General features: G+C 41.4%; 1 protein-coding gene across 1 annotated transcript in view; it reads left to right on the forward strand.

The window, feature by feature from the left end:
- Positions 1-17,894, forward strand: part of LOC119737800 — a 50,111-nt gene extending 32,217 nt beyond the window's left edge. The window contains exon 19 of the mRNA XM_038212414.1: positions 17,038-17,894. Within this exon, the coding sequence (XP_038068342.1) occupies positions 17,038-17,270 (233 nt within the window). The 3' untranslated portion in view covers positions 17,271-17,894. The remainder of the gene's footprint in view (positions 1-17,037) is intronic.
- Positions 17,895-20,474: the final 2,580 nt, after the last annotated feature.

Here is a 20,474-nt window from a genome sequence, read left to right on the forward strand (position 1 = left end):
CCAGTTGATGTCCTTTCAGCTTGTCCTTTCAGCTTGCGTGGCAGTCGTTTGCCTGCTTACACTAAATCATATTGGCGTGTCTTACACAACTAATTACCGTTACAACTTGCAGGCACCCTTTGTTTCATTATATAGCAGTGTCCCCCAGTTCCCCCACCCTCCCCCCCTCCCAATTCCCAACTGACCGGCGCCCAAGTTGTCATACATGGCACCTGGGGTGTCTCACTAATCTGCCCCATCAAATCTGTCCCCTGTTAGCTTCAAGATGATACAGGACTAGATGCCCTGTCAGTGACTCAGGTCATAAAAGTTGTCTGGAGATCTGCACCGAGACAGATATGACCTTGTTTTAGTCAACACAATTTTATCGGAGCGAAAACAGTGTATGTCCATCATATTGTGATTCACTCTTGACACTGTACACGTCAATGTTGGATGAAAAAGTTTAACTGAATTATCGCGAATTCTGTTATTTTTTGGGCACATAGCGTAGTGGTGTTTGGAATTGTGTGTTTCAATTAAAAGCCACTTTTTTAACCACACAACATGAAGCACTATACACATGTACATCTGTTGGATATTGACAGGTCTGTTCTAAAAATGTGTGGAAGATACAGTGTATGACATAATTAAGGATAACACCTGTTCTGAAATCTTTGACTGGTTGTGGGAGTCACATTGGCATTGTGGTACTTTCCACTGCTGTGACCTGGGTTCGATTCCTGCCTGGGCCAATATGTGGATTGGATTGTCAGTACCCTACAGTCCATGACTATTTTTCTGGGGTTTTCCTCCTACATGTACCTCTAAAAACTGTCGTTTCTTCACATTGTCTTCTCTTTACTGGGCCCCATGCATGGGAGACTGGTGGATTCCACTGAATGGCCTACCCAGTTAAAATAAGAAATAAATAAATATAACAACATAGTTTCATGAAGTTGCATGATTTTATCATGATTGCAATATAGTTTCGTGATTTTATCATGATTTTATAATGATTGCAATACAGTTTCGTGATTTTATCATGATTTAATCATGATAAAATCATGAAACTACTTGAAGCTACGACCAGTTGATTGGTGACTTGCATACAAATGTGTAACCACATCCAACTGTTTAGATGAACTGGTTCTGATTTGCCAGTTGTGGGGCTCCAACCAGATTTGAAATTGAATTGGCAAATTGGCTGGTGAGATGTTTTGTGGCTCGTAAAGAGCACTTTGAACAGCCATGCTGATAATTCAACTCAGTTCGTATGAAACAAGTTATTGAAATTTGTAAAATATTAGTGCACATTACCTAGCTTATTCAGCCCATTTGGCACATTCAATGAATTAAAAAACATAAACTGTGCATCTGCAGGTTGTGCAAGTAACTGATACCGTATTATGAGCTAAATCGTACATACCGTACTCTGATTTCACTTCCAGGGGATTGAGCCCAATACTGACCTAGAAAATGTTGATGGCTTCCGAGAGGAAAACAAAAATTAAGTGATGTGGAAAAATGATCAATCAATGTATTTCCAGGCAGGAACCATCCAAGGACATCCGTTATTTCGTGGTTAGCAATGTTAGCAATTTTGCAACGACAAGCTAATCCAGTTTATACAACCCCTTGCAACGTGCGGCCATTAAAAATTAAAAAGAAAGATGCCCTTAATTATCCAGAATGAGAAAGAACGTCCTCGTCTTCGTTAGCCAAAATAATTTGTGACATTCGGTGCTGCAGTCCTTCCGGGCTTGTTTTCGTGATTTAAACCTGCTGTTAATTTCTCGGTCATGCGAAAATTAGCGCTTCAATTTAACACTTCACTTCCACTTTGTCAGGGTACGGCTCTGCAGGGTAACAGATAAGCAGGATGCATCAGAAAAAATTAATCCTAATTCCCGGTGATAACGTCCAACGACGTTTAGCTTACGTGCATCTGGATTATTGAAGGCCTGTCGCAGTGGTCATGGTTTTGCGTCCCCGATTCAAGAGGTCCACAGAGACAAGGGTGGAGCGTCCTGATAAAACAAATGCGATTAGCGTCGCAGACTAGGAGCCTGACCCTTGGTGTGGGAAGGCACGCCATGGTCGCGAAGAAAAGGAGGGTCCTGGGCGTTGGGGGAGGGTTCCATTTCGCAGGTTTTTTGGGCGCTAGTTCTAATAATCAGTTCTTATCAGGGTGTGCAGACCGTAACCCCCAGCGAGGAATGTTCATGGAAGTGGCAGCCGGTAATCCGATATTCGTGCTAACAACCGAATGGATCATGTGGTGAGCTGCGCTGCTCTGCTTGACAAGGTTTCGGCATTTTTGCTCAGCCTACATGAATGAGCCATTGACTACACGTAGTTTGTTCAGTGTAAACATTTTCCTAGACTGGAAGTTTCAAGTTCTGATTTGAAGCTTATGTCAGTTCAATAGGCCATATTCTTGAGCAGATAGGAGCGCTGTGAAGACGCCATTTTCTGGCTACCAACAGTAGAAATACAGGGTGGGACATAAAAAGAGGACACAAAAATTTACATTTTAGCAATCCTGGTGGTTTCGCATTTTGATTTCTGTGACAAGCCATATAAATCCCTAGGTCTTGGATTTTTTTTTTTAGTGATTTTCATTTCAGTAATGGAAGATTGAAATTTATAGCAACATCCAAAATTGTATTGGATTTAGAGTTAGGCTAATCGAGTCAGTCACAAGTCCTCACAAGTCAATCACAAGTCAATCACAAGTCAATCACAAGTCTTCTAGTCCCTAGTCAACTCACAAGCTATTCAAATGAACTGTGGAAAAGGCATTCGTTGGTCATTGTTCTTCTCTTGTTCTTGATGACTTGTGAATTGACTTGTGACTGAATTGTGATTGACTTGTGATTGACTTGTGAATCGACTTGTGATTGACTTGTGATTGACGTGTGATTGACTTGTGACTTAATTGTGATTGACTTGTGATTGACTTGTGATTGACTTGTGATTTGACTTGTGATTGACTGGTGATTTGACTTGTGATTGACTTGTGAATTGACTTGTGATTGACTTGCGATTGACATGTGAATTGACTCGTGATTTGACTTGTGATTGACCTGTGATTGATTCCATTACAACTCTGATTTTCATCTGGTATACCCCAAAACCATTTGCCCAGAAATACAGCCCTTTGTCGTTGTAAATGTACAAGTTTTGTTTCCCCTTTGCTTTTAGGTAACACGTTGTTGGTATAAAGGTGTACCAAGTTATAATTCCCAAGACTCCTATTTGTTATTTCAAACCCCTGTGTAATTACAAAATGTAAGTAGCCAGGGTAGCATTGCCATATATTTCAGAGAAATATAGTACCCACTAGATTCTCTAATTGTTGAATTCAAATCCTCTAATGGGGAACAAAATTGGATAATCTATTGGATAGCCTTGCACGGGGTCGAAAAACCCACTTCATTACCCACAGGGGCACCTGCAATCATCCTCATTACCCCCAACTAAGCCTTCCTCGAGTCTGTGTTCACTCCGTGCAAAGTTGCACCATCCTCCTCCTTCCCCCCCCCCCCCTCGGGTCCTTGTCAGCAAATTGATGTAGGAAATTAGAATGTCAAGAAGTTCAGTGAGTTTTTTTTTTGTTCTTCACATCGGGAAGTGATATGGTTTAATTTACACCAAAGGTGCGATTCGCCTAGAGGCGTTATCTCCGCATGGCAAGCGGGTCAAGGGAGTCGCAGGTGGGTTTTGTACGAGATAAGGGAACACGGCGGATTATGTATCGCAGGAAATTGAAATGTCAAACTTCCGTCACGGGATGAGATTTGATCAAGATGTAGTGTAACTGGAACCATCGCTGTTTCCATTTTTTTGATTCATCATGATGATTTGTGCTGATTCTTTTGGATCAAAGTTTGCTGGCTTCTGTTTGTGTTCAGCAGGATTTTGCGAGATGGAATCAGTCTAAGAACTTGCAAGAGCACTTTCACCGTTTGTATTCCCCGAAGCATTCCAAAAAAATCTTGGCGTAGCAATCAGGGGTAATGATCTTTGTGTGAGGCAATTCAAAGGATGTTTCTGATGCCTGTGGCCCAAATAAGAAGTGGATTACTTTGCTAAAATTGAGAAAGCATGTTCAAACGATGGAATCGTTACGACTACACAATTTAGTCAATTTCCGCAACAGCTACAAGTTTTCAACATTCCAAAGGTTTTTCAAATTTAGATTAATAGTTTGTATGCTGTGGCATTTAGATTGAAGTTGGGCCTGTCATGTTTCTGTACCTTGGCACTCTAGGCAGCTCAGTTCGCCTGACCTTGACAGCTGCCCTGGGAAAATGAGTAATTGCTGAATTTTCAGCCTTCAATTCATTCAGTCAGATGATGCAAAAGCTGTCAATTTCTGACGCAAGGATGTACGGTACCTGTGCAAGTAATTGAAGCCACTTTACATGCAAATGAGTCTGCGTTTTCCAAGTTCTCCTAGTTTTCTGTTTATTAAGTTTATCACGTTGATTGTTACCAGTGGGTAAAAAAGAGAAACAAAAACAAACAAACAACCACAATATGTGGAAGACATCTTGTGGTTGTTTGTTTGTTTGTTTGCTTTTGTCTCCTGTTTGAGGTATGCAGATTTGTCCTGACGAGCTAATACTTTTTGGAATGTTTCCTGAAACTGCCTTTTAAGAAAACTTCAAAAAAATGCCGTGACAACTTGCCTGAAACTGGCCTAAATCTGTGAAAGAAAAATGCGGACATTAAGCAAGTTCCTATTTTCTGAACTTCTATGATCTCCCACCCAAAGATGGTACCTCAGTATTCTAAAGATTTCTTAAAAGCCGGTTCGAAAGTGTCTTTGTAAAAGACCATAATTTTTTTTGGGCCTATCATGGTCAGTTTCAGAATGCCCTTCTCCCCTGGCAGCATTGCCAGCCTTATGACAAATGGCAGCCTTGAAGTCCCCACAGGAAGCCCATAGTTCACTTCCAACTCAGTCCAGGCACGCTGACAACGTCCGACACATGTCTCGCAAATTTCTCCTGGATTTCCTCCATCACCCCACGGGCAGACGTGGAAACGAACTGAAATAAAAAACTTTCTATCAACCAACCCCCCCCCCCTCCCTTCTTTTGTAATTCTCAAATCCAGTGGCGTGTTTTCGACCATGTTTTGTGGTCGGATAAGCCTTCTTAGAGTGTTTATGCTCCCAATTTCCTCAATTTGGACACAGTGGAGTGATGAGTCTGCGAATGTGTCCCAGACAGACCCTTCTTTTTCCCCCATATCCTCAAAACTAGGGAAGGGAGCGATACATGTATGACACTGCAATTTTGCATTGGCAAACAATTACAAGTTCAGGGGTATATTGTTGATGTACCCTAACGTGGCACGGCCCCCAACGTGGCGCACTTTGATTTTTCGCCTGTAGCGCCTAGCTAGAGCAAAAGTTATAACTGAAATTTCACAGAAAGTGAAATTTCATCAAGTTCTAAACACTCCCGTTCATAAATCGCGAGTTTATTTACCCGGTACCCGTTGTACTCGTTACAAAGTAGAAGAAAAAATTATTTTGGGGTGATTTTCCGATTTTATTTTGAAGTGCAGAGTGAACCCTTTGAAAATGCCCCGAAAAATAAGAAAATAATTTTCTGACAAACATCTGGCTGGGTATGTAATTGTAAGTAGAGATAATAATGATTTATCAGAATTTATCAAGTTTACAGAAATTCTTAATTTTCCGAGATTTATTCAAGTGCGCCACGTAAGGGAACACTCCGTCAGTTTGTGCCCAATTTTTTTTTAATTTCGGATTAAATGTTACGAAACCGAAATTGTTCACAGAGGTTAAATAGCAAGCATTAATGACGTAAATGGACCAGTAATCCAGTATTTTACTGCATGAATTTGAGGTTTGTCAAAAATGAGGTTTGGCAACACTACACGAGGAAAGTTGGGTAAGCTTCGAAGTGCGCCACGTTAGGGAACACGACAATACTTTCTCAAGAGTTTGCTGTCCTTGGACGTGACCATTCCGGTGTCAAGTCAAATTCTGTATATTGTAGCTTTGTTCTTTGATTTATTAGTGAAGCTGAATCCCCCTCAAGAGGCTGAAATCAACATTTTTAGCTGCGGAATAGCAGCTCAACAAATCATCATGTCTCTCAGTTTAGTCAGTTATTTTGTTAGTTAGTTCTTAGTTTAAGTTAGTAACAAATGTTGACATTGTCTATTCCTGCAACATTTCTTGACCGAAACTTTGTCAAAAGTATCACTATCAGTAGCCCAGCCCCGACATGTCACATGACCAAACTGGGTCAAAGGTCATCATGGGGTCACTGGGGTCAAAACCTGATTTTTTTTTTACTCCAAACAATACTCCCGCATCATGCATGAACACAAATTCGTTGACCCGCATCTTCCGAGATATTTCCGATCTAACTTGTTAAATGTTAAGTTGCTTTGAGTTGGAAACTCTTCCAAAGCAATAAAGAAAACTTGTAGCAATTAAGAGATTGTACAGCTTCTTGTAAAAATGAATTACTTGATATCACCAATGACTTAATATCACCAAAAAAGTATCTAGATGTACATGTACTTGCACTCAGTAGATCTTATAGTCTGTCCTGACTGACATGTTTTGTTACCTCAGCTGTCAAAAGATACAATATAGCGGAAGGATGTCTTGATTTACAAGTGGCCGCGCCGAATGTTTGACAAAGACCACAAGTTATCCTTTGGCAACGGGGCGAAACATTGGATCTCTCAGTGCCAATAAGAACAAACAACAAAACACTGCACCTGATCTTGCCATAGTCATTGCAGAAACACAGTATGAGTGCCCTTCTTGTTTTACCTGTTTAAAGAGCACCTTTAAGGAAAAAAGCTATGCCTGTACATACAACTGTGACCTGTTCTGTCAAAATCAGACTTTTCTGGGCATAAGGTCCAAAATGAGATTTTTGCATTCTGTTTAAATATGTACATTTTCCTTTTAAATAGGTGGTTTAATTTTTGAAACCTGCAATTCCTGGGCAAAGTTATGCTATTTTGAAGTTCATTGTGTCGAAGAGTAGAAATGGAGAAAATGGCCACGAATGTCACAAAACAGTAATTTCTTTAACTGATATACCTCAACAAATCATCAAAAATACCATATTTAGAGTTCAAATTAGGGTTTCAAACTTTTATAGTATATTTTAGACGTGTTCAGGATTTCAAATATGCAAAAATTAGAAATCGATAAAAATCACCCCCACAGCGTTTTTTGGCCCTATCTCAATTTCAATCTCTGCCCAGAAACGTCTGCTTTTGACAGAACAGGTACTGATGTTATTTTATTGTAAACAGGGTGACCGTTTTAGCCGATTTTCGGCTAACTTTGATGGATTTTTGGTTTAAAAACGAGTTTGACAGCAAATTTGACAGAATGGAATTTTTTGGCAGATTTCTGGCAAAATTATGCAAAATTGGTTATTTGACAGAAAAACATAACAAATTTGAAAAAATTGAAAAAAATATTGTACATTTGTGTGAAAAAGCTTTCATCTTTTCAAACAAACCATTGCATAATGGGACAGGTTGGCTGGTCTAGGTGCTGGTTCACTGGGAACCGAACTTCGTTCGTGACGCAACCGCGTTTCGCCTAAAATTTACGCAATTTCATAACATTTTTATGTGACTATAGATTATTCATAATGTAATTTGAACCGTGAGTAAGGCAACACTGCAACATCTGCATGTAATTTTAAGTGGTTATAGTGTATTTCGAGTAATTTGGGGGAATTTGGCAGATTTTTGATAAATCTGACAGATTTTTGAAGTGCATTTAGCAGAATTTGGCCATGATCTTACGGTCACCCTGATTGTAAAGTTATGCGCTTTATTGTCAGATGCCACTTTTTTGTTGACGGTAAAGTGTTTTGTTGACGGCAGTTCATTGTTGCCATACTTTTAGTAAAGGTTAAAGCCCTTAATAGTTACAAAATACCTACAGCAAAACAGTCCAGCATCCCATATTGATTGCGTGCAACTTTTGACCAGTTCTGCATGTACATGTAGTTGCAGGTGGCAGTTTTGAATATCCGAATGTTCGGTTGAACGCAGTTTTAAGTACTCAAATACTAAATTATTCGAAAATGAACAGCCCTAGTAAGCTTTGGTGAAAAGGTGATTGATACCTTGCAAAGAACTTGGTACAAGTCTTCTTAAGTTTCTCCCAACTTACAGTGCTCAGTCCTCTCACTGAAAATTAAGTTATTAAGACTGTTACTTGGGCTGTGTCGTGTCATTTTGATGAGAGCAGCGTAATTTTTGTGAAAACATTCTTTTTTGTCCTTGTTATCCAGTTGTTACGATCTCCCCTTTAAAGCTCGATAGCTGTTACAGAAACACCATAGGTATGAGTATTTTTCCGTTGGGGGAGAACAGGTCGTTTGCCCCCAGGTTCAGGAGGGGGTTGGGGGTAGAGAGTGTTATAAATGGGTCGTCATCCTCCTATTGGTGAGAGAGATTTATATTAAGAAGGAAATTCACTCTCTTGTCAGGCTTATCGTCAGCTCCTGATGTTGCAGTATTTTTCAAGACACGGGGCATGGTTTTTGTCAGGATTTTGAAATATAATACCTAGATATTTGGCATGTACAGGTATAAATATATACCCGATATTTGTAAATTGTTTGCGTATATTTGATAAGAACAAGGTGCATAGACTTTTCATTTATGTATGTGTCTATTCTGGGGATTGAGGGGGTGGGGGGGAGGGGGTTAAAGGTGGGTGGGGGGAACACAACCATACAATGGTTGATAAATGACCAATACTCGACATCAATTCAGCCCCAACATGTAACCGTGTATTCACATTAGCCTTTTCTCAAGGCTTTGACCATGTTGACAGTTGTCTTTTCCCATGTATTCTCTGATTTTCACTTGTGGTCTATTCTGCCCTTGTACATGAGGCAGCTTGATGTTAAGACTAGTCTCACTCCACCATCAATTTTCAGGATGCAAGCTCATGTATAATAACCTGTGTTTTTTATTTATTTATTTATTTCATTTTCCGGGATATTACAAACAGTGAATCATAGACAAAACAATTACATGTACAAATAACACTGAGTAGTAAACATAACAGAAAACATAACAGAAACAACACCCAAAAAGCTCCCGCAGAATTACCCAAAAGAAACAAGTTTCTGTCGAGGGGCTCTCCAAACTAATTGGATAACAGTGATTAATACATTTAGGATAAAATTCATTAAATAAAATATTTATAAAATTAAGCAGTTATGCAAAATATAATTAAAAATACAATTAAAAATTACAATAAGAGTAAATAAATAAATAAATAAATAAATAAGTAAGTAAATAAGTAAATAAATAAACAAATATATAAATAAAATATAAAAAAAATTAAAAAAAAAAAAAATTAAAAAAAAAATTAAAAAAATGAAATAAATAGAATAAACTAAAATAAAATAAAAATACATGTAAAATAAAATGAAATAAAATAAAATAAGATTAATAAAATAAGATCTGTGTTAACATCAGATGTGACTTCAGCTTCGACTCCATGGGAGTCTGCATGTTCCTTCACTAACCTCTGGCTGTGTAGAATACAAAAACGATGCTGATTGACTATTCAGAGCATACTGCACACGTATTTCGAAGGCTGCACGCCCTATATATGCGCTCATGTTATCTCCTGCACGTAAAGTCACGTACAAAACGTTTTTCAAGACTGCGCGATGCCTGTATGATATGGAGTCTGGAAGCCACATTTAAAAAAAAAACACCTGTATCTTGTGTTAAAAGGGACAGAGGTACGCACATTTAATATAACCCTTGCTGTATAATGCGGTGTCGAAATTTCATCTTTTAAAGGACTGATTCTACCAAAAAACACCTTCAAAATTGAAAGCACTGCGTCAGGCGTTAAAAAAACATTGACTGCAGCCCTAATTTAATCTTCCAAATAGTGGGAGATTTAAATTACACAATTCCAGGGGTTAAGATTGCGCAAGGCAAGGTGGAAACCAACACAGCATATCATACCCATGGGAACGAGGTTGATGTGACTTTTAACCTTCATCATGTTTGAGATGAGAAAGGAAAAGAAAGTACAGCCCGGATGGCGTACGGTCACTGTCTTGACTCCCTCATGAATTCCATCCAAATGTTATCTGAACGACAGCATGGCAGTTCGGCTGCCAATTTCTCTTCCTGTTGTGCGCGTGCGGAAATGTATGATCGAACAAACGCGTGGAATTGCGGTGTGCTAGACACTGCCCAGTCATTGCCACTGTTTTTTTGTTTGGCTATAAAGTTCATTCTTAGTGTGGCCTGTTTTTGATCCTCAAAGTTGTGGCTTGTGGTGGATTTGTTTGCACAGACAATGAATTGCATATTTTTATTTGCTTGCCAGAAGATGACATTTCTGGAGCATCACTAAAACAGGTTTTGCAAATGCAGTTGAGACTGGTTTTGTAATTGCACCCCCCCCAAAAAAAGTTTGTGCATTAGTAGTAATTATTATTATTATTTGTATTTATTTCTGGTAATGAAACCAAGGATTCCTCAAAAGCGCACTAGGCACTGTAGCTCGCAAGCCTGAAGAAACCTGTAGAGAGAAGACAATGAGAAGGAATTACAGTTTTAGGAGGAGGAAAACCTGAGAAGAAATTCTGGGAAAACCCACAGAATCCGGCAGGGTCTGAAAACCCAATCCACAAGTTGGCCCAGGTGGGATTCGAACCCGGGTCACAGCGGTGGAAGGCGAGGAAAGTACCTCTACAACAACCTGATTGTCCCAACTATAGTTGGGGTCATTGCTGTAGTTAGGATGAACACAAGGCATCGAGCCTGTGACACATTCCCTGTTGCAATTTTTCAAAGAGCAGATCAGACAAGTGTTGTAGGGGGCCTTTGACCCAAGCTGAAGGCCAGTCCTGTGCCCACCCTACGCCTCTACGCCCATCCTCACTGATTTGATGAATGAAGCCCTGCAAGATTTATAAGGGTTCAGCGCCCAAGTGCACCTAATCTGCTCTGTGCAGAAGTCAGGTGCATAGCCATCAATAAAAAGGTACACTAAATCACACTCCCTTTTCTTAGATTTGCCGAAAAACACTTGTTTCTCAACACCTAGCTAAATCTGCTACAGAGTGTTTTTTTATAGGGCTCTCTCATGACCTGGCCTACATTCGAGTAGCAACACGTCAGTGTCGCCATTGTAGTAGGCAAAGATTGTTTAGCGCACAACGCTAAGGGTGGCTTGTGCGTAAAGCGCTCGCCTCTCACCAAGGTGACCACGGTTCGAATCCTGGCCGCGAATCGCATGTGAGTAGAGTTGTGCGTTGGTTCTCTCCTGTGCCACGTGGGTTTTTCTCCGGGCCCTCCGGTTTTCCTCCCTCCGGAAAAATCAAACACTTTCGATCTCAGGCTGTGCTCCATGGTCATATATGGGTCGATGTGGCCGGCAGCCATAGGCGCCTTTACGTGCCAGCGGCCCGACCACGTTGTAGCCGCGTCCTTCGCAATTCAGCATACCAGCTGCGAGTAAGGATGATTAGCCTCCCAAATTATTATTATATTATTATGAAGGTAGTAAGGCAAGCCTTCAAAGCTGTGATGGATGCCAAAAACTGTGAGAAAAATGTGAGGGGCTAAGACCCAGTGCTGGTTCTGCAACTGTACACAGCACAGGTAGTGACCATTATGCCATTTGATAAAGAATTTGTGGTTATTTCATGTGAAAATATGCCCTACTGTTTAGTTTACAATGCACAATGTGGTTGCTAACCGAACGCTTGCCTACTGCAATGCTGGCTGATCATGGGGAACTAGATGGTCACGTCGTACTTTGTAAGTCCAAGAGAGGGGCCCCTTTTTGTCCCGTACTTAACACCATGTTTTCTTTAATTACATTATCATCACAAATACTAATGAAATAAAAAGCATTGTGGGTATTCTCCTTGCAGATGCCCAAAAGTAGAATAAAAAACACTGAAATAGACAGATATCTAGGGTTAAACTGTCATTGCATATGAGACATACCGTAGAGTGGGCGGAGTCTTGGTCTTGCCCCTTTGCAATCACGTGGAGATTGAGCCCAATTTCATGGCTCCGCTTACCGTTAGCAAAAATCCCTGCTTACTGTAGCAGAAAATTCCGTGCTTACGGTAAGCGTATTTTACAGGTCAGCGAGGAATTGTGGCTTCTGCGCATGCGTACATCCTGTAACTAAGGATCCTTCGCATGCTTTATACAGGGTTAGCACAGACTTTTTCTGCTAGTGTGGTTAGCACAAAAAGGTGGTGGTAAGAGCAGGATTCTGTGGTTAGCAGCGCCATGAAATTAGGCCCTGATCTCATGAATGCGTAGTAGAGCAGCATCTGAAATTGTATTGATTGCTCCTTGCCACGACAGTTTTATCTTCCTGTTGTCTGATTGGCTGATTGTCACACATGTGCTTAATAGTGCAACGTAGCGGCTAATGGACCGATCCATCATGCCGCACCCTGCGATGTTTTGACCAATCACATCCCCGATTAATGAGCGACAGGTGTCCAACATTTACATGACGCCCACAGCCGGAACATGCAGCATGTCATTGGAGAGGCACACCTGTTGTTGTGTAGGTGTGCATCGGGTGAACCTAATGGATAGGTCCATTGTACATGTGACAAACATTTGAAATAATTTAATTTAACCCTAACTCCCTAGCATGATTTACTAGGAACCATGCCCATCCTGGCAAATTCCAACACCATATGGGAAACTGCACACGCATATTTCTGACTTTGATTCTGGAGGTGTGCCAACCCAATGTGAAAGACTGTCAGTTAAGGGGTACTGTACCTATCCTGACAGATTCCAACAAAACATGCCGTTGGGGTTTGATGGGTTGAGTTCTGATAGGGTTGACCCCATGTCAGGGGGTCATCAGGACCTGCTTACTGTTGCCTGACTCTGCTTGCTATTACTTGTAAGGTTGACCCACTCCACAAAATTGAGTTACATGTATATACATGGTTGGGTAGCCCACAACCTAAGCTTTTATTTGGTATATAATAGAGCTCCATAGCTCCTGTTCTGGAGATATGACATACTTGCATGTTAATTACTTCCTTGGAGTTTGAATTACTTGACTGGGAAAACAGGCTTTGAAATAGCTGGCTTTGTTGTAGATTCGGGCATGATTCACTCAAAATTGTAGGTTTTTCCCACTTTAATAATCAAAATCAACATTTCTGTGAAGGAACCCTGAAATTTTAGGTATTCAAGATGTCATTCATGACAAAAAATGAAAATCCAATTTTATTTTTAATTTTAATACGCAGCGCGACTTAATACCCTTTTTGTGGAGCGGGTCACATTGTGGATGAGATACTCGGGCTGTTTCACTTACAGCTAACGCACAAAGCTCTCCGTACCACATTTATCACAAGGCATAATTAAGACAAACTGGCTCGTTTCCTCGCCCTCAGGAAGTCTTGAAGCATCTGTTAGGAAGGCGTGGTGTTCAGGCAGAACCCATCGCCTGGATTGAGATTAATGATTCGAAACCATTATTCTTGATTGCAGGCTTAGATAATAACAGGTGTGCAAGTGTCTTCAATTTCCAATGATGTGGCAGTTATTGGGTTTGGATGGAGTGATGACTTGGTAATGTTCCTTCAAATTGCGGCCATCCTTTGAGGTGTTCACTTCTGTTCCAAAATGTCAGGGAGGAGTAGACCATTTGTGCATTCATTGTTACTGATTTGAAATAACAAATTGTGGAGCGCTGTGGTCCAATGGTTGCAGTGTTTGACTCGCGTGCCGTGGTACAGGGGTTCGAACCCTGACGGGGAGCACGGTGCTTGTGTTCTCGGGCAAGACACTTTACTACAATTTACTCCACCCGGGAGTATAAATAGGTACCTGTGAAGGTAGAGACCAGATTGCACTGCTCTCAGGCTGCTGCAGAAAAAAAAATGGTCTCAAGGCCTGATGAACACGGGTAACAATTGTGAAGCGCTTTGACACCTAAGGTAGGCCTATAATGCGGTATACATGCACTGCATTATTATTACATGTATTAATATTAAAATACCCTATTAAGGTGGCTGCTGAACTGCTTAAACTGTTGCCCATGCATATGTCAAAAGGAAGTTCATGGATTCATGAGCATCTCTCATAATTATAAATTTGTCAGTGAAGGACGTAGTCATTACATCGTCCCAGTACAACATTTCTGTGGGATAAGGTTTTATGCATTGCATTAGAATTAGTTGTGCACTGCATGATCAAGCGTGGCTCTCAGACGCAAGCTGTTGAAGAGCTTTTTCTTGGTCCTATTTTGTGAAACTCATTTGTGATTGAATTTGATACATGTAGTAAAGTTGGATCATTTGTTGATTGATTTCTTACTTCACTTGCTGACAGCATATGAATAATAGCATCTCCTTATAGAAGAGCAGTCAAGATTTAGGTACTCTAAGAATGGGAGGGAACCTCAGAGTGGTATTCTAAGGGTAACCCATGGATTCGGGCAGGGACTAAAAAAACCTAACCACATGCCAGCGCGGGCGGGTTTCGAACCCGGTTCACAGAGTTGCAAGACGAGGAAAGTGCTGCTGCACCAGCTCCTCTTTAAACCATAAGGAACTGAAGAGAGTCTAGCTTTCTGTCCAGGATATCAGGTTTCTATTTTAGCGCTGTGTTCCAGTCTTTGGGGAGTGGTGATGTATATCCCCTTCCTGCCAATCGAGCCAGGTGAGTTGCGTTATGCCATCTGGCATCGTTCGCGCGGAGTGCGCTGATCTTTTTGCGAAGGTCATGACTTCGCCATTGTACCTGAGGTTTGGGGAGGGGAGGGGGTTGGTCACCATTGGTGGGGTCTGGGGTCGGGGGGGGGGGGGCGTTGCAAGGTTTGCCAAGTCAATGTGTTAGATTTCTCCTCCTTGTGCTTCTGGCGGCCTCCGGTAGGTTCGATCTCTGTCTGCCGAGGAGCGGCATGAATTGGCTAACGTTATGATGGAAGCGTGTGGTCAACTAGTGTCTTCGTTGAGGTTGAGATGCCCTTTCACCAGAAGCTGTAATTTGGCAGGCCTGATTTTACTAATCCAGCGCTAAGTCGTGCCTATAGACTTTGTGCGCAAGTACCTCCTAACTTGGTTAAAGGGAGTGTCAGGAGGGGCTTGAACGTTTTGCTGCCCTACGCCTGGCACTCACATGTGAGGAAGATACAGGATTGGGCACATCCTAAGTAAAATTGATAGTGGGCACTGCACGATCCAGTGTGTGGACACAATGTGTCCCTGCCACAGAGATGTCACTAGAGGTCACAAAGCACCTTTGACTGTTCCCGCACTGAGTCCATACCCCAAGACGAAGCACACTGTGCTTACTGTTCAGTTTTAGGGCCCCCCTTTCTGCTCCCCTCCCCTCCCCCACCCCACCCCATTTATTTGGGGCCAGCTACCTGTCCTCACTGTTAGCTGTTACTTTTAAAAGAAGTAACTTCACCAATTGTACTGCAAGAATCATATAAAGTGAGGACTATTTGCATGAGAGAGTTCGGGGAAGAAAAATAACTTCCTTACACAATTCTTAACCGTTTTGGATTAAAATGTCAACATATTGATCAGATTACCTTACTGTAAGGTCTGTGTATACGCTAGTAACGGGAATCAGATGGATGTGTGTGTGGATGGAATTTTTCATAAATAAATTTCTGCATGTTTTCGATTAAAATTGTCAAAATGTGGGACAAATTAACGTTTTGTTGGTCTGCGGAGGGGGAGGATGCTCCGTAAAAATAGTACAGGCAAAAAGTACTCGGTTTTTGGTTCTTAGGATGCTGGACAAAATATTTGTCGAACTCTAGGCGCCAGGGTGGATAGGGATGGGCCTGTGTGAAATATATAGCATGTTTTTCAGTCATTTCAGAGGAAAATAACTTTACCTAATGTTGTTACTGTTTTTGAGGTGTGCCCAGGTGTTTTGTGTCTGGGGGAGTGGGCATGTGGGAAAGGATGGGTGGAGGAAGTGGATCATGATTAACGGAGAAATCATCTTCTGAAAATTGCTTGTGTTCGAGTGATGGCTGGAAATGCTGGAGCATGGGAAAGACATTTTCATTTGTGGAAATTGACTGCATATTTCTTGTAATTTTATTCGACGGAAGAATTTAGATAATCAAAGACTGACATCGGCACAAAGAAATTAGTTAATCAAAGACTGACAAAAGGAATGGTAGGGGAACAAACCTTTTTGGGGAGGAGTATTTCTTCTATTTTAAGAAATTCAGTTCTAAAAACAGTGAAACTGCACGGAATTGCAGCTTGTTTCCTGTTACCTTCTGTTGTTGAAATCTTTAATGGCAAGTTGCCCTTATCCTTTAATAAATTTTGACATTGAGGAAAAACGTTTGCATTGCCAACTTGCCAAGACAAAAATTTGAACTGCTGTAATCCACTTCAGACTTCATTCTTTTAGACATTTGTGTAACCCACATGTTGACTGTAAAAAATTGTGATTGATGACCTCCAGTTCCACGTGAGATTGCAGAAATTTTGTCTTTTTTTTTGCGTTGACTTTCAGGAATTGGATGACATTGGTGTATCATTTTCCTTTTCAGTCCCAAAATAAATCCGGCAGCCGACCTCAATAACCACGGTAGTTGACTGTTAATACACCTGTCTTAGTAAGCACGAGGTTGAGGGTTCAAGTCAGCCTTGTTAGCTTGGGAATTCATTTCTCACAAGCCAGATTTTATAGTGTTTATCAGGCATGCAACTTTTCCTCGGATTGGCTAATTTCCTTGTTTTTTACTTCTTCTGAATGCCATTACAAATTGAAAAATACTGTACAAAGTCTTGTGTGGTTTGGGAGTTGCCTCATTTCTTCTAAATTCCCAGCTGCCTGCCTGGCTTGTAAAATGAACTTGTTGAAGAACGAGTCCCAATACATGTACATACTTTTAACCACTTTCAACTTCCTACAGCAAAATGTCATGCAATGGCAAAAAAACATTTGGATTTTGTTTGTCAACTTAAAGATCTGTCACATTTCTGTCACATCTCTTTGGCATCGCAGAGTACGGCGACCGGATTACACAAGATCTCATCCCGTCCCTCAACGTGTACCCTCGGCTGTGCATTGTACGCCAGGACGACCACCGGCACGCGGCCATGTTCCCTCCAGCTGAACGCTTCACCCTAGCCCAGGCCAACTCTCCGAGGGTCGTCACCAAGGATGAGATCGCAACGTTCGCAAGAGAGTTCCTGAGGATGGGCGATGAGATGATGTTGCAGACAGAGCAGTTCTGATGGCCAATAAGAGAGGGAAACTAAGGAGTGTTTTAAATATCTGTATGATTTTTTATTTATTTAATTTGAATCATTATCTGGTAATGATCCCAAATTTCTCCTCAAAAAGGCATGAGCACTTCAGCCCAGAAGTCTTAAGATAATCTGGAGAGAGGATGAAGAAAGATTTGCATTTGCTTTGGAGGATAGACAAAAACCTCGAACAGCATTCTGGGGAAGACCCATGGAATCATGCAGCTTCTGCAAAACCCACTCCTCACGTAAGCCCGCATGGGATCCAAACCCAGGTCCCCGAGGTGGAAGTTAAGGAAATAAAACCTTATTCTTTGATATTTTCAGGAACATCTGTAATCCCCCTCTTCCTCTCAGAAGTGCCGAGCCGAAAGATTAGACATCCTGGGATCAATTCTTTTAATATTATCAAGTCATTCTCAAACTCTAGTTCAGTTTCCCATAATCTCCAATTTTTGCGTATCAAATTACATTGACTATTTGTTGTTGAATAACAACGTTTCAGTCAAAATGAGGTTCACATGATCAATAGGTCTCTCTCAAATGACGTCACTTCCTAAAGATTACCACGTGCATCAGCATTTTGGGCATCAAATTTTCGTGACGCGCATCGACTGCGCCGTATTTCGAAGAAAATTCGAGCAACACGTGCGTGTTTAGAACATTTTGCACACTGCGTGCACACGCACCAGATAGCATTGAACACCCATTTGTATTTTATTACAAAGATGGCGTCCTTTGAGAGAGATCTATTTATGGAAAAAAAGCCTACTTGACGTGCAACAGTGCATAAGAATTTTTTTCTAGCACTTTGAACATTTGTTAATAACTGAAAGGCAATGTCATTTCCTGAGATGACCTTGAATTGCATATTGATATAAAGAGTAGTGCCACGCGTCTGTCATCAACTGACAGAGTCAGTTACTGTGAGAAGGAGACGTGTATCAAAGTTGTTACATCGAAAATCGCTGTATCAACATTTATAATTCTTAAATCATAAGTTAAAATATTATGAGGCTAATAATAACTCCTTTAAACCACAGTTGCTTGGGACCGTTTCAAGCCTAGGTTACAAATATGTGGATTTTAACACTTCTATGCAAACACACATTCTGTGCCAAGTTGTCCTTTCAGTCAAAATCAGTCAAGTGACTGTTTTCAACAGTTAGTAATTCCCAGCCTACATAAAAGCAGGATTGACTGGCTGTGACTGTTTATGTAACTTGATACAGCTTTGCTTTGACTTTGGGTAATTGATAAGCCCACAATTTGCCTGCTGTGTCTGTTCATGGTCTGTTGATGGTCTGTTGACTGAGTTTGGCTAGTCACAGTGCTTGCTTGACATATGAGCTGACTGCTGGTGACTAGCCTGTGTTTAAAGTATAGCATGGGAAGTGGATAGAAAATTTGACTGTCTGTTTAAATAGCAGGAGGATTAATACACATTGTTTCCGTTTTTGAAGTCTGTCTTTCCCAATGTACATCTCGTTTTGCCAAGGTGGAGAAAAGGTATTGTGGTAAAAAGTGCCTTGCTTAGGGACATGAAACCTTGGCATCTGTTTCTTAGACGTGAAGGGGGAGCCGTGGGCGATATAATATGCTATAGAATAGGTGCCATGTTTTGGATCCATGGTCAGTGGCCCTTTCTGCGCTCAGTGAGTCACTTGACCTTCAAAAGCAGTCTGCTGGATCATTAACACCACCTGTTTGTGTTGACCTGCGATTGATTACGTATATTGCGGTACATCTTGCAGGATGAGATGTTAATGGATTGCCAGTTACTTTGGCTCAAGATGCTAGCCATTAAATAAAAATAGCACCTCTGTATCCCAGTGTAGCTTTGAGTGGTAGCTGTTTAGAGAGGATGACTGTCCTGCATCCCAAGTAATCTTGGCCGTTTGTGATTGACGTTGGCTAGCACTGCTGCATCCCAGTATAGCTCTGGGTGCTAGCCGTTCAGAAAGGCTGACTGTTCTGCATCCCAAGTAACCTTGGCTGTTAGTGCTAGCCATTGAAGGAGTCTAGCACCTATGCATCCCACTATAGCTCTGGGTTCTAGCTGTTCAGAGAGGATGACTGTCCTGCATCACAAGTATTCTTGGCCATTGGTGCTAGCCTTTGAATGAGGCTAAGACTTCTGCATCCCACTATAGCTTGCAGTGCTAGCTGTTTAGAGAGAATGACTGTCCTGCATCCCAAGCAACCTTGATTGAGGATGCTAACCATTGAGGATGGCTAGCACTTCTGCATCTCTCTATAACCCTGGATGCTAGCCGTTCAGACAGGCTGACTGTCCTGCATCCAAAGTAACCCTGTCCGTTGGTGCTAGCCAGTGACAGAGGCTAGCACTTCTACACCTCACTATGGCTCTGGGTGCTAACCGTTCGGACGGACTGACTGTCCTGCATCCCAATGAACCCTATCCGTTGGTGCTAGCCATTGACAGAGCCTGGCACTTCTACACCTCACTATAGCTCTGGGTGCTAGCCGTTCGGACAGGCTGACTATCCTGCATCCCAATTAACCTTTGCTATTGGTGCTTGCCATTGAATAAGTCTAAGACTTCTGCATCCCAGTATAGCACTGGGTACAAGATGTTTAGAGAGGCTTACTGTCCTGCATCCCAATTAACATTGACTGTTGGTGCTAGACATTGATGGATGCTAGACTGCCAGTCTCTGAATGCTTGTCTTTGAGAAGGCTAGTGTTTTGCTGTATTCTCAGTAACATTGGCTCTGCATGTCAGCAGTTAAGGGGTGGCCATACTGCTGCATCCCCAGTAACTTTGGCTCTAGGTGCTAGCAAGTTAAGACCAGCGATACTGCATTCCCGCTAGCCTAGCCTGTGGCGCTGGCCGTTTAGAGAAGCAAGCACTGTACTTTCCTACTAATTTAACCTTAAATCTTGATGCTAACCCCAAAGATTGAAGCCTGAAGTTGTGTTCCATGGCTGCTCTGGCAATGGCAAAAATATATTTTAGCTGATTGATGTCCTTTTCCCAAAATTATCCTGGTCTAAAGCTTTGTCTGAATGTGGTTGCCGTTTCATGTCTTGACTTGTAAGCAGTGATCAGAAATAGAAGCATAGGAAGACAAATATCCTGGAAGAAATTTCGGAACCTTTCTGAGCCCTTTTCTGCTTCGAGGACTATAAAGACGTGATCCAGCACTTCAACACAGATTTTTATAGCTA

The sequence above is a fragment of the Patiria miniata genome, unplaced genomic scaffold, assembly GCF_015706575.1.
Source record: "Patiria miniata isolate m_02_andy unplaced genomic scaffold, ASM1570657v1 HiC_scaffold_3, whole genome shotgun sequence".
Lineage (NCBI taxonomy): Eukaryota > Metazoa > Echinodermata > Asteroidea > Valvatida > Asterinidae > Patiria > Patiria miniata.